Source organism: Acomys russatus, chromosome 4 (assembly GCF_903995435.1).
Source record: "Acomys russatus chromosome 4, mAcoRus1.1, whole genome shotgun sequence".
Taxonomy (NCBI): domain Eukaryota; kingdom Metazoa; phylum Chordata; class Mammalia; order Rodentia; family Muridae; genus Acomys; species Acomys russatus.
In genome coordinates this window covers 24,599,104-24,612,726 of record NC_067140.1, presented here as the reverse complement: position 1 = coordinate 24,612,726, position 13,623 = coordinate 24,599,104, and the positions used below count along the sequence as shown (strand labels likewise).

The following is a 13,623-nucleotide window of genomic DNA, read 5'->3' as shown; positions in this document are numbered from 1 at the left end:
ATTTGAGTTTTTGATCTTAGCCATTCTGATGGGTGTAAGATGGAATCTCAGTGTCATTTTGATTTGCATTTCTCTGATGACTAACGAGGACGAGCATTTCTTTAAGTGTTTCTCGGCCATTTGATATTCCTCTGTTGAGAATTCTCTGTTAAGTTCCAAGCCCCATTTCGCAATTGGGTTGTTTGGTTTTGTGGTGTTTAATTTCTTGAGTTCTTTATATATTTTGGATATTAGACCTTTGTCAGATGTAGGGTTGGTGAAGATCTTTTCCCATTCTGTAGGCTGTCGCTTTGTTCTCTTGACAGTGTCTCCTGCCTTACAGAAGCTTCTCAGCCTTATGAGGTCCCATTTATTAATTGTTGACATTAAGGCCTGGGCTGTTGGTGTACTGTTCAGGAAGTTATTTCCTGTGCCTATGTGTTCCCAGGCTCTTCCCCACTTTTTCCTCTAACTGAATAGACTATGAAATCAATACGTCTCATATTTTTGCTAATATCTAAGCTTTTGTTGTGGTCTTGTATAGTAATGAGTCGATAAATTTTGTAGTGTAACTTATGTATCCAGTTGTATGAGTGTATTTGAGTATAATTTAAAGTTACTGGTATGTTTAGGAGGAGAATATCCATTCCAGAGCCCAAACCAAGAAACAAAAGAAAGTCTTCAATACAAAAACACCAACAGAACAGCCATCAGGAAAACAGAACAACTCATCTAAGCTCAGAGGCGGGAACGAAGACAGTATTTATATATCTTCTGCATCTGTGTCTGGGAGTCCATCGTCTGTGGAAGTGATGAGATGTCAGTGTTACTTCATTTCTCTTGCATTTTACTACAAGAGTTAACAAATTTATTTATTTATTTATTCATTCATTCATTCAGACATTCACTTTACACCCAGTCATAGCCCTATCCCGCACCTCCCAGTCCCCACCTCCCCTGGCCTCCTCTCCTCTATCGCCTTCCCATATTCATCAAAAAAGGGGAGCCCCCTTTCCCATTCCCCAGCAGCTCATCAGCTGTTCCTTTTCCCCTATGGCCTGGAAAGGCAGTCTCACCAGCAGAAGGTAATTGAAAAGCTGGTAAGAGAGTCCATGCCAGAGAGAGCCCCCATGCCCCTTACTTGGGGTCCACATGAAGCCTGAGCTGCCCATCAGCCACATCTGTGTAGGGGCCCTAGGTCCAGTCCATGCATGGTTCTAGGTGGGTGCTTCAGTCTCAGCAGGCCCCTCTGGGGCCTGGTTAGTTGGCTTTGTTGGTCTTCTTGTACAGCTCCTGTTACCTCCAAGTCCTTTTCTCCTTCAACCCACTTTTCCACTATGAAAATATTTAAAGACTACTTTTGTGAAATGCGAGATCGGTTGCTCATTTTAAACCAGTCAGTGCTAATAATTTTTTCCACCTTGAGAACATAATAGAATGAATATCCAAGGCTTTCATGTTAGGATGTTAAAGAACAAATTATTCAATGTGGAAATACTTAATATTCATAATCTACAAATATGAAGATGTATTTAAGCTCAAATATTTATTTGATAACATACAAACTATATGGGACATTTTTATACAATTCATTGACGAAAGTCTAAGGAATATTGTGATGAGTCTATGAACTCACAGTAGATTCAGTAAATTAACTTCAGAAACAATATGTATTTTGCTTTTATTTAAAAATAATTGGTAATGAAAATACATATTCTTAGAGCCTTGGCTATATATGTTTTCCAGTTACAAAAACAAAATTTCCGTGAGGCTATTTTAAAGCAATCCCAAATATGAATCATTTCAGCTAAATACCACATTTAATGTATTTGTTTCGCCTAAAGTCTAAGATCCTTTTATTTTTACAATGTTCAGAATCATTGTCACAATATGTAAGGTAAGACAAATGCACATACCTTGATTGAGCTGAAAACTACGAATTGATTTATAGTAAAACTTGTGTGATTTTTAAAAAGAAATTTTAGTGCATTTATGCATGTATATGTGCATGTGGAATGCTGTTCCTAGTGAGTCATCTTCCCCCAACTTTTTAAGAAAGTGGGTCCCATTGGTACCTGGTCTCATTAGATAGAATAACTATCTGGCTAGTGGGCTTCACAGATCCATCTCCCAAGCTCTAAGAGTTCAGGCATGCTTCACCATGCCTGGCTTTTTTTGTGGCTTCCAGACATGAACTCAGGTCCTCATGAGTTTATGCAGCAAGAACTTTACTGACTGAGCTATCTACCCCAGCCTTACTGTCCTAATTTTTAGTGAGCAACTTGGACAAACTGATTTTGTAAAACTTTTCTTTATTTATAATAATAGTTACTATAATGTTAACATATTTAAGATAACACCAAAGTTGATCATTATATTTCATCTCATAAATATCTTTGTTTAAATTTGAAAGTTCTTACGTTGTCAATTGGGCATTTTTTGAAGTTTTAGTATTTCAAACATAGTTTTTATCTTTTAAAAATATACCTAACCCTTGAGGATTTGATAAATTACTAAATCTATCATGCCCTCCCTTTCTAGAGCAAGCACACACAATAACACTGTTCTGTATGTTTGTGTTTGTGGGGAATCTAGGTACAGAGAAAATAACAGAAAGGGATTTTACTCAGGATTTTGACTACATCACAAAATCTCTTTCACCTTATCCAAAAACTGCATCATCTGAATCCTTAAATGTTAACAACAGAATTAATGATCAGGGGAAATCACCTAAAATCAGTGAGACAAGTGCACGATGTGTGAAAAAGGATTGCTCACCTGTTTCAGGACTGCCCTCTTTGGTAAGAATATAATTTTATTTTATCATATGTACCTGATAAGTCACTGGTAAGTCACTTGTGTATAATGTTTATTAAATATGTATTGAATATTTGTTTTTCAGTGTTTATAAGCTTTAATAAGTTTTAGCTATTAAAATCATAAGTTAACAAAATTGAAAAGAATGTAGCTGAAAGCCAAATTGCTCACGTGTTTAGTTATATAAGGAAGCTTAAAACTCATAGGCACTAAATATTGCTTATAATGAAATGCTATTAATGACTGTTTAGGGCTTGAAGGTGTCACTTAGAACACTAGCATGTATGAGGACCTAGAATACAGTACCAGCACTGGAGGGAAAGTACAGTAGCTATTTAACACACCTGTGCCAGAGACCTAAAACTGCAGATATAATGCGCTGTCTGACCTACCACTTTTAGCCGAGTGTTTTTATTTCATTGGATTTATTTCTAGATGGTGTTAAGGCTCTTTTATTTCAAACCAGTAGTTTTTACAGGGGGGATACTTTGCAAACAAAATCTTATGTTAAACTTTGATATGTCAAACAGTTCAGAGTAGTGCTATGCTTTTTAAAGCAGATGTGGGAGGTTTAAGCGATGGTCTACCTCATCAGCCCTCTCCTTTGCAAGGCTCACTTCTCTACAGATCACAACATGCCAGCTAGTATCCTATTCAACTTGATCATGTGTTTTCCTACATCCTTTAAAACTTTATGTGTCACTTTACAAGTGTCTGCACATCTAGGTCATTGTAACTACCTTCACCGCCTCTCATGATACTTTCTATTCCATATGGAATTTTAGTTTGTGACACACTTGCTGAGAACTGATGCAATGACTGTGCTCCTTTTCCATAATTTCAGATGAATTCTATCTGATGTTTCTATCTGTCTTTGGCTTTTCATGATTCACTATGTTGATGAATAATTTAATTTTGAGCCATTTTATTAATTGTCTGTTTTTGGTTTTGTGGCACTAGGTTTTGAATCCAGTACTTTGTACATACTAGATAAGCATTCTCCACTGAGCTACATCTTTAGTCCCATTTATGTTTTCTAACTTGTACATAGAATGTTGATTTAGCTTAAAAGATTACAGGAAGTTTTCTTCGGGGGGGGGGGGGGGTCAGGGTTTGAGAGAGGGTCTCACTATGTAGCTCTAGCTGTCCTGAAACTCACTCTATAGACCAGGCTGGCCTCAAACTCAGAAATATACTCACCTCTGCCTCCCAAGTGCTGGCATTAAAGGTGTGCACCACTACATCAGCTTTTACAGGAGTTGTTAACATAGGTTTGTGTATCACTCCTGTGTTAGTTGCATAGCCTTCTATCACTTGATGACAAATGATGAAATAAAGACTCTAGTGGGTATGTTTGATACATACCTGTAGTCTCAGCACTCAAGAGGTGAAGACAGGAAAACTGAAATATCAAGGCCAATCTGAGATACAATAGGAAGACCTAATTCTTCCTTAATTTATTGTTCTTTAATGTGAAATGTTATTTTTTTATTTAAACTTTTAGGTTTCAGTCTCCAGGATTTCCTATGAATGGTGAAAGTTTTCCAATTACAATGTTTGCATTAACTAACTCAGGCTTAGTCTTGTTGATCATATGAGTCTGGCTATAAGCAGTAAAGTTTAAAACACATTTGCTGGGTGTCACACACACACACACACAAGTTTGCATTTCTGGGATTTTAAAGGCTTTTGCTTTTGTACTTTATCTTAACAAAAAGCCAAGAAGCAAATGTTTTCTTCTTGCATTTTAAAATATAGTGATTTTTTGTATTTTGAGTGATCTTGTTGAATTCTATAATTTCTCAGATTGTCATAGTCTTTTTCTGTAGAAACAATTATATAAAGTATTATAGTTTTTTCATTTGATGACCAGTTCTTGTGCTCATGTGTTCTTTTTCTTCTTAAAGTGATTTGACCTCTGAAAGTTAGAAGCTGTACTAGCAAACGTCTTTACTCATGGGATTTGTTAGGCACTTGTCATTGAACTAATTAATGTTAAATTTAAGTGGGTGCTAAATTTTAGCATTGAGTTAATTCTGTAAAATTTTAAGTTGTTTGCTTCCAATTGTTTCATTCAAATTTTTCTGGTTAAGCAGTTATCTAACTTTCTTTGGATTTCTGTATGTCTTATTCATTCATAGCCCAGACACACTCCAACCAAGAATAATTATCAAAGAACCCAACATTGTAACAGCTATTCAGATGTAAGCAGTAACAGTTCAGAGAAACATTTTCTGGAAACTGAATTTCCAGATAGTGATGACAACCATATGCAAAACAAGAAAGAGGTAATATGCTAATTCAAATTGGTAATCTTCTGTGGGAATCATAATACCAAGTATTTTTCAGTCTCTGTGACTGGAGAATCTGGTTTCTAATGTGTAGAATTGTTTAGGCATGGGGAAAGTTGAAACTTTTCAAGTGAGCACAAGATCTTAAAATAGTGTGGCTATAGGTGCAAAGTTCCTGAGTTTACATATTTATAAGACTTTCTAGTTTCATGATTACATGGAAATTTGACTGGCGGAACTTTTTATTAGCATAAAAGTCCAGTATTAGATCAGTAAAAATGTGTTACCTGTTTAATATAGAAGATGAAAAGAAAGTATCATGGGTGGGGAGGGTTAGGATTTAATCTACTCTTAAGTGGCTAGAAGAACACACAGATTAAAGAAAGAATAATAATTCATTAAAAGTTATTGATTTTACAAAGCTGTGTTCAGATACAAAACCACAAGTTTAAATGTAAAAAATTTCACTTTACACGAAAATTTTTGTGACTCCCTAGGGGAGAAATTAAAAATAAAAAATGTTCAGAATGTCAGGTAAAAACTATTAGCATGATATTGATGTTAATTTATCATAAAGATTTATTTTCAGTAGTCTTTAAGATGAAAGGATAGATAGAAGATGCTATGAAAAAGAATTTGAAAACATCTGAAATTTCTTAGCTTGGGAGTTTAAAGAAGAATAGTCAAAGATAAAGATAAAGATGAATCTAAGTGTTTATAGTGCTTTTCTTCTAATTTCTAATACTTATTTTAGGAAAGTCCTGCAGCATCTCCATTATCATTGTCTAGTGAAAGAATAGAGAAAATATGGTTTGACGTGTGCAGTGACAATACTCATGTATCAGGTTTGTAAACAGAGTCTTGCTTTCTCAAGTAATCTCAAGATTACTTTAACTGGGTGGTGGTGGCAAACACCTTTAATTCCAGTACTCAGGATGCAGAGGCAGGTAGATCTCTGAGTTCAAGGCCTGCCTGGTCCACAGAGTAAGGACCAGGAAGCCAGGGCTACACAGAGAAACCCTGTCTCAAAAAACAAACAAACAAAAATTACTTTTAAAAAATGTGTGTTCCTTGTGGGTATGTATATGGTCCATGTGCATGCAATGTTCATGGAGGCCAGAAGAGGGAACTGGAGCTACAGACAGTTGTGAGCCTCTGTGGATGCTGGAAACTGAGCCTGGGTCCTCTGCTAGAGCAGCATGTACTCTCAACTATTAAGCCATCTTTCTAGCCACAGCCTTGCTTTTAAAGTAATTAATACACCTAAATGAATTCTACATTTCAAGTCATATCATTATTCAGTTTTGTTATAAAAAATATAAAGTATGTGTACTTTAACATAATTTAAAGCTTTTCAACTAAAGCAATAAAGTAGTAGATACATTGAATCAGAATTGATTCATTATTATTTTTAACTGTTTCTTAAGGTCCCAGTCATCGTAGTTGTAAAAGGCGGATGTACCTAGAAGATGATGTTCCCAGTAATTCCAATGAAGCAGAATTGGAAGAGGCAGATGAAAGAGAACATTTGCTTTCCAAAAAACTATGTGGAAGGAAGGATTCGGATCAACACACCCACAAAAGTAAGCAGATAAAAGCCTATCAAACTGCAGTTAATTCCAGGGCAGCTTCCTTGAATTTAAATGTCTTCAACAAAACAGTTCTTTGTAAAAACAACTTTGGGTGAGTCCAAGATGGGTAGGGACTTTTACCACAAATTTGACTTCCTGTAAAAGTTGTAGCATGGGCCTTAAATACTCAGAGATTTCCCCCCATCATTTTTTCATGTCTTACATTTAAATTTTACTGAAATTTAAATTATTTGAAGTATTAGTTTGCTACTAAATGCTCTTCAGGTACTTCTGCTTTTTTGTGTGTTGTTGTTTTGACACGGGATCTCTCTGTGTAGTCCTGGCTGTCCTGGAACTTACTCTGTGGATCAGGCTGGCCTTGAGCTCAGAGATCCATCTGCCTCTGCCCTGGCTACTTCTGTATTAATCAATCAAATTTAAAAGTACCAAATGTTGCACTTTAGTTGTCGTTTGTGTCTCAGTAGCCCTATCAAAAGGTTCTATGACAAATACAGATTTCACTTTTAATAAAAACAAAAAAAGACTTTGCTTTGGGTATAAACACATAGAATATGAAGAACTTTTTTATCCTCAGTCTAATGACAAGGATAAACTTTGTGGTAATGCATATTTTAATGTTAGCTCATTGTTTTCATTGTCTAGTGTCTGAAATGACCGCTTCATCATCAACGCCAGATTTTTCTATTCCTGAAGACAGGCAAGAGGAGGTAACAGGTGTTGGAATGTTTTATGATAACATCAGCTCAGACTATAAAAGGAAAAATGATGTGAGTTACCTCCTAAGTTACACACAATACCGTGGTAACACACTAGTGTTTTCTGGTAGATGGCTTGTCTGATCCTTGGCCAAAACAATACCCATTCATGAATCTGAATTTGCCTACATGATTAATTGGAATGGTTGTCAGATAAAAGATACCTCTCACTTCTAAAATCTGTATCTAAATCTATATGTTTAGATATAGATATAGATATATTCCTAATTCTTTCTCTTCTTTTCAGTTTGTCTTTGCACTTCAACATTTTGTCCAAGCCTCATGTTTAGGGATTTTACTTTTGGTTGGGGGGTTTGTATGTGAGTGAGATGTTCCTGCACACATTTTGCAAGTGCATGTTCATAGATATGTGCTAGTGAAGGCCAGAGGTCTATGTTAGGTGTCTTCTATTGCTTTCACCTTATTTTTTTGGCATGGATTGGTCAGGGGGAGAAGATATAATTTGTCTATTGAGCTATATTGTCTGGTGGTCAGCAAGCTCCAGATAATCCTGTTTCCGTCTGCCCAGAGCTAGCTTTACAAGTACATGTCTCAGCACCTGGCTTTTTATGTGTGTACTGGGGATCTGAACTAGGGTCTTCATGCTTGCATGAGGAAGCACTTGATAGGTAGTTATCTCTTCATTCTCTTCTTTAGATATTTCAACTTAATCTCACAGAGGTTGTTATTGGTGGGGATTAGCATATAATACAGTATCTTATACTCCCAAAGTTTTGTTTTGTTTTGTTTACCAGATCTGTACTGTGTCCTTAGTTTCTGAGGATCCACTGAGATAATGTATTCAAAGTACATCCTAAAATCAGTTTTTACCATTTGGTAATAGGTTGAAATCACATTCTCTTATGTCTTTATTTGAACTAATGATTAATTCATTCCTTCCATTGAGCAATGATAAGTACAGTTAACATGTTATTAAACTTATCTCTAGATTACCTTTTGCTTTTATCCAAAGATAAGATCTGAAAATTTTTTTTGTTGTTTTTGTTTTTTTGTTTTTTGAGACAGGGTTTCTCTGTGTAGCCCTGGCTGTCCTAGACTCACTTTGTAGACCAGGCTGGCCTTGAACTCACAGGGATCCACCTGCCTCTGCCTCCCGAGTGCTGGGATTAAAGGCGTGCGTCACCACGCCTGGCTAGATCTGAAATTTCTTAATCTTCATTTTCCCAAGATCAAGAGACTCTCTAATATCACAGACTCTGCTATGTGTCTCTGGTAGCTGAAAATATGTTTTATGAACGATGGTAAATTCTATTAAGTTATGCTCGTGAAGAAAAATATAATCAGTAGCAATTTTTATAAATACCATAAGTGTAGTATTCTTTAAGACAATAGCAAATTGAACTCTATTCAAATCCTGACCAACACAAGTAGCCACTACTTACTGAGCTTATTTTTACAAAAAGTTGACCTTACAAAACTGCACTCTTAATTTTCTAAGTTTGTCTTAGTTGTCTATGTGTTATGGAAAGACTCTTTCAAATACAGTCTTGGTTAGGTTATTATTTTGTAAAGAATTTTTAAGTTAAAAGTATTTTTCAGACCCAACATAAAATCATGGATGATTTTACTACAAAGGCATTGAAATTGACTCAGCAACATCTGATGACAATGACCTGTCAAGCTCGGGGGCGCAGGTCTGTAGCATGAATCTGTCTGGTGGGCTGTTCATACTGTACACTTGGGAGCTGTGGGCCCTGTAGTTTTAAAAGTCTTGTTTTGTTCTTTTTTAAAGTAGAGACGAAAATATTGGCGAATTTCAAGTCACTCTCCTTGACGAGCTAGAGAATTTTGAAAAAGCTTCAGAGACTTTACAAGATTTGGAGAAGGAGCTTGAGGTTTGTGCTTCTGAAAAAATATATATATTTTTTTTTTCTTAAAATATTTAAAGTCTAAGTATAGCTCTTTAAAATTGTTCACTCTCCACTTTGAGAGACCAGTGCAGGTTGGCTGGTCGATTGATCTATCTATCTATCATCTATCTGTTTATCTATTTATCTATCTAATCTTTATTTAAATCATAGTTGTATCTTACGTCAGCTATATTTGAACTCTAAAATTGCCCACAAGTTTATAATGAATATCTATACTAATGTGGAGACATCTAAGAGATTTTACTTCCAATACTTGTAATCTGAAAAAAATGTATGCTATAGACAGTATTCTTAGCCTATAACTAGTTTTTACTGAAACTTAGAGTAGTAGAAATACATTAATTCTACTTCCTGGTTTTAATTTTTAATCATGTTAAAGTAACAAGGTTTTTGTTTACCTTAAAATTAGGATGTCGGGGAAAAGTTAGTTCAGAAGATGAAGGCGTATCGTCGAAGTGAGCAGGAGAGGTTAGTGTGCTTTTCTTAATGGATAGAGTCTGTAAGTCTGTGGATGAAACATAATATATGCTTCACTATAGCAATGGAATGTAGACTGATATATAATAAGCTATTTCTTTTTTATTTATTAGGCTTCATGTTTTGAAAACTTCACTGGATAAAAGTTTTCCTATTTATAACTCTGTTTACGAAGAGACTATTTTTACTTCTGAGGTATAAAGTTTATACATTTATCTGTAACCTTGATGTTGGTTAGTCTAACTTTTTGTTGTAGATATTTAATAAATTTCATGAGGAAAATATACTCTTTGCAGATGCGTTCAATGAAAGCAAACATGAAAATACTGCAAGACAAGCTACTTAAGGAAATGGTAAATGAGTTGAGTGTGTTCTTCCATGTAATTACCTGGCTTTTGTGCCCTTTTTTCTCTGTTTTATAAAACAGGTTCTTGATTTTGAGCACAGGCTAGCCCTAAACTCCCACCTCAGCGTCCAAAATGTTCAGATTATAGGCATGAACCACCACACATGTCAAAGAGTTTTCTCAAAATTTTAAGTATATAATAATAGTGACCTTTATCTATATATAAAGTATTAAAATACTTGTGAGAGTGAAATGACAGGCAATACTAAGTGATACAGAGATTGTGAGGCTGTAGCCCGGTTTATACAGCTTGAGCAAATAAACTACTTAAGCCAGTCTTCATTGAAAAACATTTTTTTCTAGAATTATTTTTTTTACTCTTCCATATCAGGAATTTTGCTAATGGTGCAAGAATCATCTAGATACTTCCATGTAGACCCTTAGGAACTGGTGAATTGTATCTTTATGCAAATGGTTGTTTTTCCCCTTTTGTCACAGCATGAAGAGGAACTTCTCAACATACGCAGAGGACTATCATCATTATTCAAAGTTCATGAAGAAAATAATGTGTGAAATCTGGCTGCTGTCAACATATTTTATCTGATTATTAGTTTTTGTGTATAACTGAAAGAAAATATAACAAAGTAGCCTTGCAAATATGTATGAGCTAAGAAGCTGTATGCCTATGTGCAGGAACCTCCAGACTCAAATGTTAGAGAAGAAATACATGACTCCAAAAACAACTTGTGTGTACTATGAACAAGCAGTAAAAGAGCTTACTATAGGGTCATAATTACATTAATTGTGTCTATGAAACTAGTGTTTTTACTAAAGTATTATATAAAGTGTATTTTTAAATTAATATAGTTTTGGAATAAAATATGCTGAAATTTGCATAATGGTTTGAAACTAAACAAGTTGTAAAATATTAGCCAGTCTAATATTGGCTCTGCTTTAAAATGTTTACTTGTTTGTACTTTCATACTTTGAGATATGTATAGTTCTAGTGCATTAAAAATATACTAAATGACCTAAAATTGTAGCTATATAAATATTTTATCACAATATAGAAGTCTAAACACCAAAGCAGGCTACTTGCCAATCCTTTCTAAGCTCCTGTTATTTACATAATATTTTGTTAGATTATTTTTTAAATAAATGCCTATTTCACAGTTACTATTATTCTATTTATGAACCATGAATTACAAACCACCTTCGGTCAGACACTTGAAGGATAATAAGGTGATACCAAGCAGCTTCACACTCCTTTGTCTATTTGAAGGTGGTAGAATATGTGAACAATACCAGTGTTTAATGTTATAATGGTAAAGTGGCTCCTTAGTCAAGTACAAAATACATTCTCGGTGTATTCAGTTGACATTAGCTAATATTTTAAGACTTATAAAGAAAAATGATGGAGTGTCTCATTCAAAATTTGAATCATTAAACTAAGGTTTAAGCTTATTTGACAAAGCTTGATAGGGCATTTGCGGCGGGGTATCCACAGACAGTGTGTTAGACAACACAAAGTTTAATCAATTAATAAAAGTCTTTGGCTCTTCTAGGGTACTGTTTTTCAAGGAAATCTTATGGAAGGAAAGAGATATTTATGTTTTATTACCCCCTTAGATGAGTTGTATACAGCAAAGACTTGCTAAGATTAATTTTGTAGCTTTTGTTTTATTTTTGAGACAGAGTCTGTATAGACCTGGCTACCCTCAAATTCAGATCTGCCTACTCAGATTAAAGGCATATGCCCCAACAGCTGGTCTTAAAATGTTTGTCGACACTGAGATTCCATCTTACACCCATCAGAATGGCTAAGATCAAAAACTCAAATGACACCACATGTTGGCGAGGATGTAGAGAGAGAGGAACACTCCTTCATTGCTGGTGGGAATGCAAACTAGTACAGCCACTTTGGAAAGCTATCTGGCGCTTTCTCAGAAAAATGGGAATAGGGCTTCCTCAAGACCCAGCCATCCCACTCCTTGGAATATACCCAGAAAATGCCCTACCACCTAACAGGGACATATGCTCAACCATGTTCATAGCTGCTTTATATATAATAGCCAGAACATGGAAACAGCCTAAGTGTCCCTCAGTAGAAGAATGGACTAAGAAACTGTGGTACATTTACACTATGGAATACTACTCGGCTATTAAAAATGAGGAATTCCCGAAATTTGTGGACAAATGGATTGATCTAGAAATGATCATAATGAGTGAGTTCACCCAGAAGCAAAAAGAGACAAACGGTATATACTCAATTATATCAAAACACTAGTCCAAGGGATACGTACCATGAAAATCTTTACTTACCAAGAAAGTGGGTCAGAGGAGAGGACATCCGATTGAGACTTTAGGCAAGAGTAGCATGGCAAGAGTAGCATGGAAGAATGGGGAAATAGTAGGACCCACAGGGTCCTGGAAACCTACAAGAAGAACTTTATGACAGGCAGATCTGGATCCTGGGGTCCTCCTCAAACTAAGGCACCAGCCAAGGAGAATATAGGCAGTAAGATTCGAACCCCTACCAAGACCTAGCCGACGAACATGATATTCTCCACCGTTGAGGTTGAGTGGAGAGTGAGATCTGACTCTCACACAAACTCTGGTGCCCCTTTTCTGACCATGTCCCCCGGATGGGGAGACCTGGTGACACTCAGAGGAAGGATAGCTAGTTACCAAGAAAAGACTTGATATTCTGAGAGCATATATAGGGGGAGGAGGTCTCCCTCGGTCACGGACATAGGGGAGGGGAGAAGGGGAGAAATGGGAGGAAACGGGAAGGGCTAACAATCGAGATGTAATATGAATAAATTAATAAAAAAAATTTTTTTAATTTCAAACCGAAATGGATAAAACCTGAAAAAAAAAGAATCACACAGGTAGTACTGGTTTTGAAGGCGTGAAGGGTTCATGGAGAAGCACCTACGTTCTATACTGGTGCAAACAAATTGGGAATGGCAGGTTGTAAGTCAGACTTGACTTGGCACTGTGAGAGGCCAAGAAAGGTCATTTGTGAAGATTCAGCCTAAGTGGCAGTTGAAATTGAGGCTAGGCACCATGAAGAGAGCCTATGAGAGGCTATTGGTGAAAGTGCAGCCTAGTTTCAGTAAAAGACACCAGCATATTGGAGATGCCAGTACCCTGGGCTGGCCACTGAGAACAGCAGCAGCAGTGGACTGGAGTCAGCCAGAGCCTAGAATGCTACAGAGGGCAGAGCTGGAGACATGACCCAAACCATTTGGAAGAGCCCAGAAAATTATATGTGGATCCCAGACATTGGAACAAGTAATTCTGAAGTTGAGGTTCCTTTGGAGACCCCAAGATGTTAGAGATGCCAGAGCCATGGATACCTGCCAAGGTGAAGGAACCAGGCCCCTCTCCTTAAGGACCCCCATTAAGGCCAAAGTCTGTAAATCTTATCTGCTTGAAAAGTCCAGTTTGTCCCAAGGACAGCCCACCTGT

General features: G+C 36.2%; 1 protein-coding gene across 1 annotated transcript in view; it reads left to right on the top strand.

Annotated features, from left to right (window-relative positions):
• Nucleotides 1-11,564, top strand: part of Sycp2 (synaptonemal complex protein 2) — a 73,536-nt gene extending 61,972 nt beyond the window's left edge. Inside the window, exons 34-45 of the mRNA XM_051143928.1 lie at nt 612-798; nt 2,575-2,780; nt 4,938-5,084; nt 5,842-5,932; nt 6,515-6,670; nt 7,337-7,446; nt 8,995-9,089; nt 9,191-9,290; nt 9,736-9,794; nt 9,917-9,998; nt 10,100-10,156; nt 10,648-11,564. Of these exons, the coding sequence (XP_050999885.1) occupies nt 612-798; nt 2,575-2,780; nt 4,938-5,084; nt 5,842-5,932; nt 6,515-6,670; nt 7,337-7,446; nt 8,995-9,089; nt 9,191-9,290; nt 9,736-9,794; nt 9,917-9,998; nt 10,100-10,156; nt 10,648-10,722 (1,365 nt within the window). The 3' untranslated portion in view covers nt 10,723-11,564. The remainder of the gene's footprint in view (nt 1-611; nt 799-2,574; nt 2,781-4,937; nt 5,085-5,841; nt 5,933-6,514; nt 6,671-7,336; nt 7,447-8,994; nt 9,090-9,190; nt 9,291-9,735; nt 9,795-9,916; nt 9,999-10,099; nt 10,157-10,647) is intronic.
• The last annotated feature ends 2,059 nt before the right edge of the window (nt 11,565-13,623 follow it).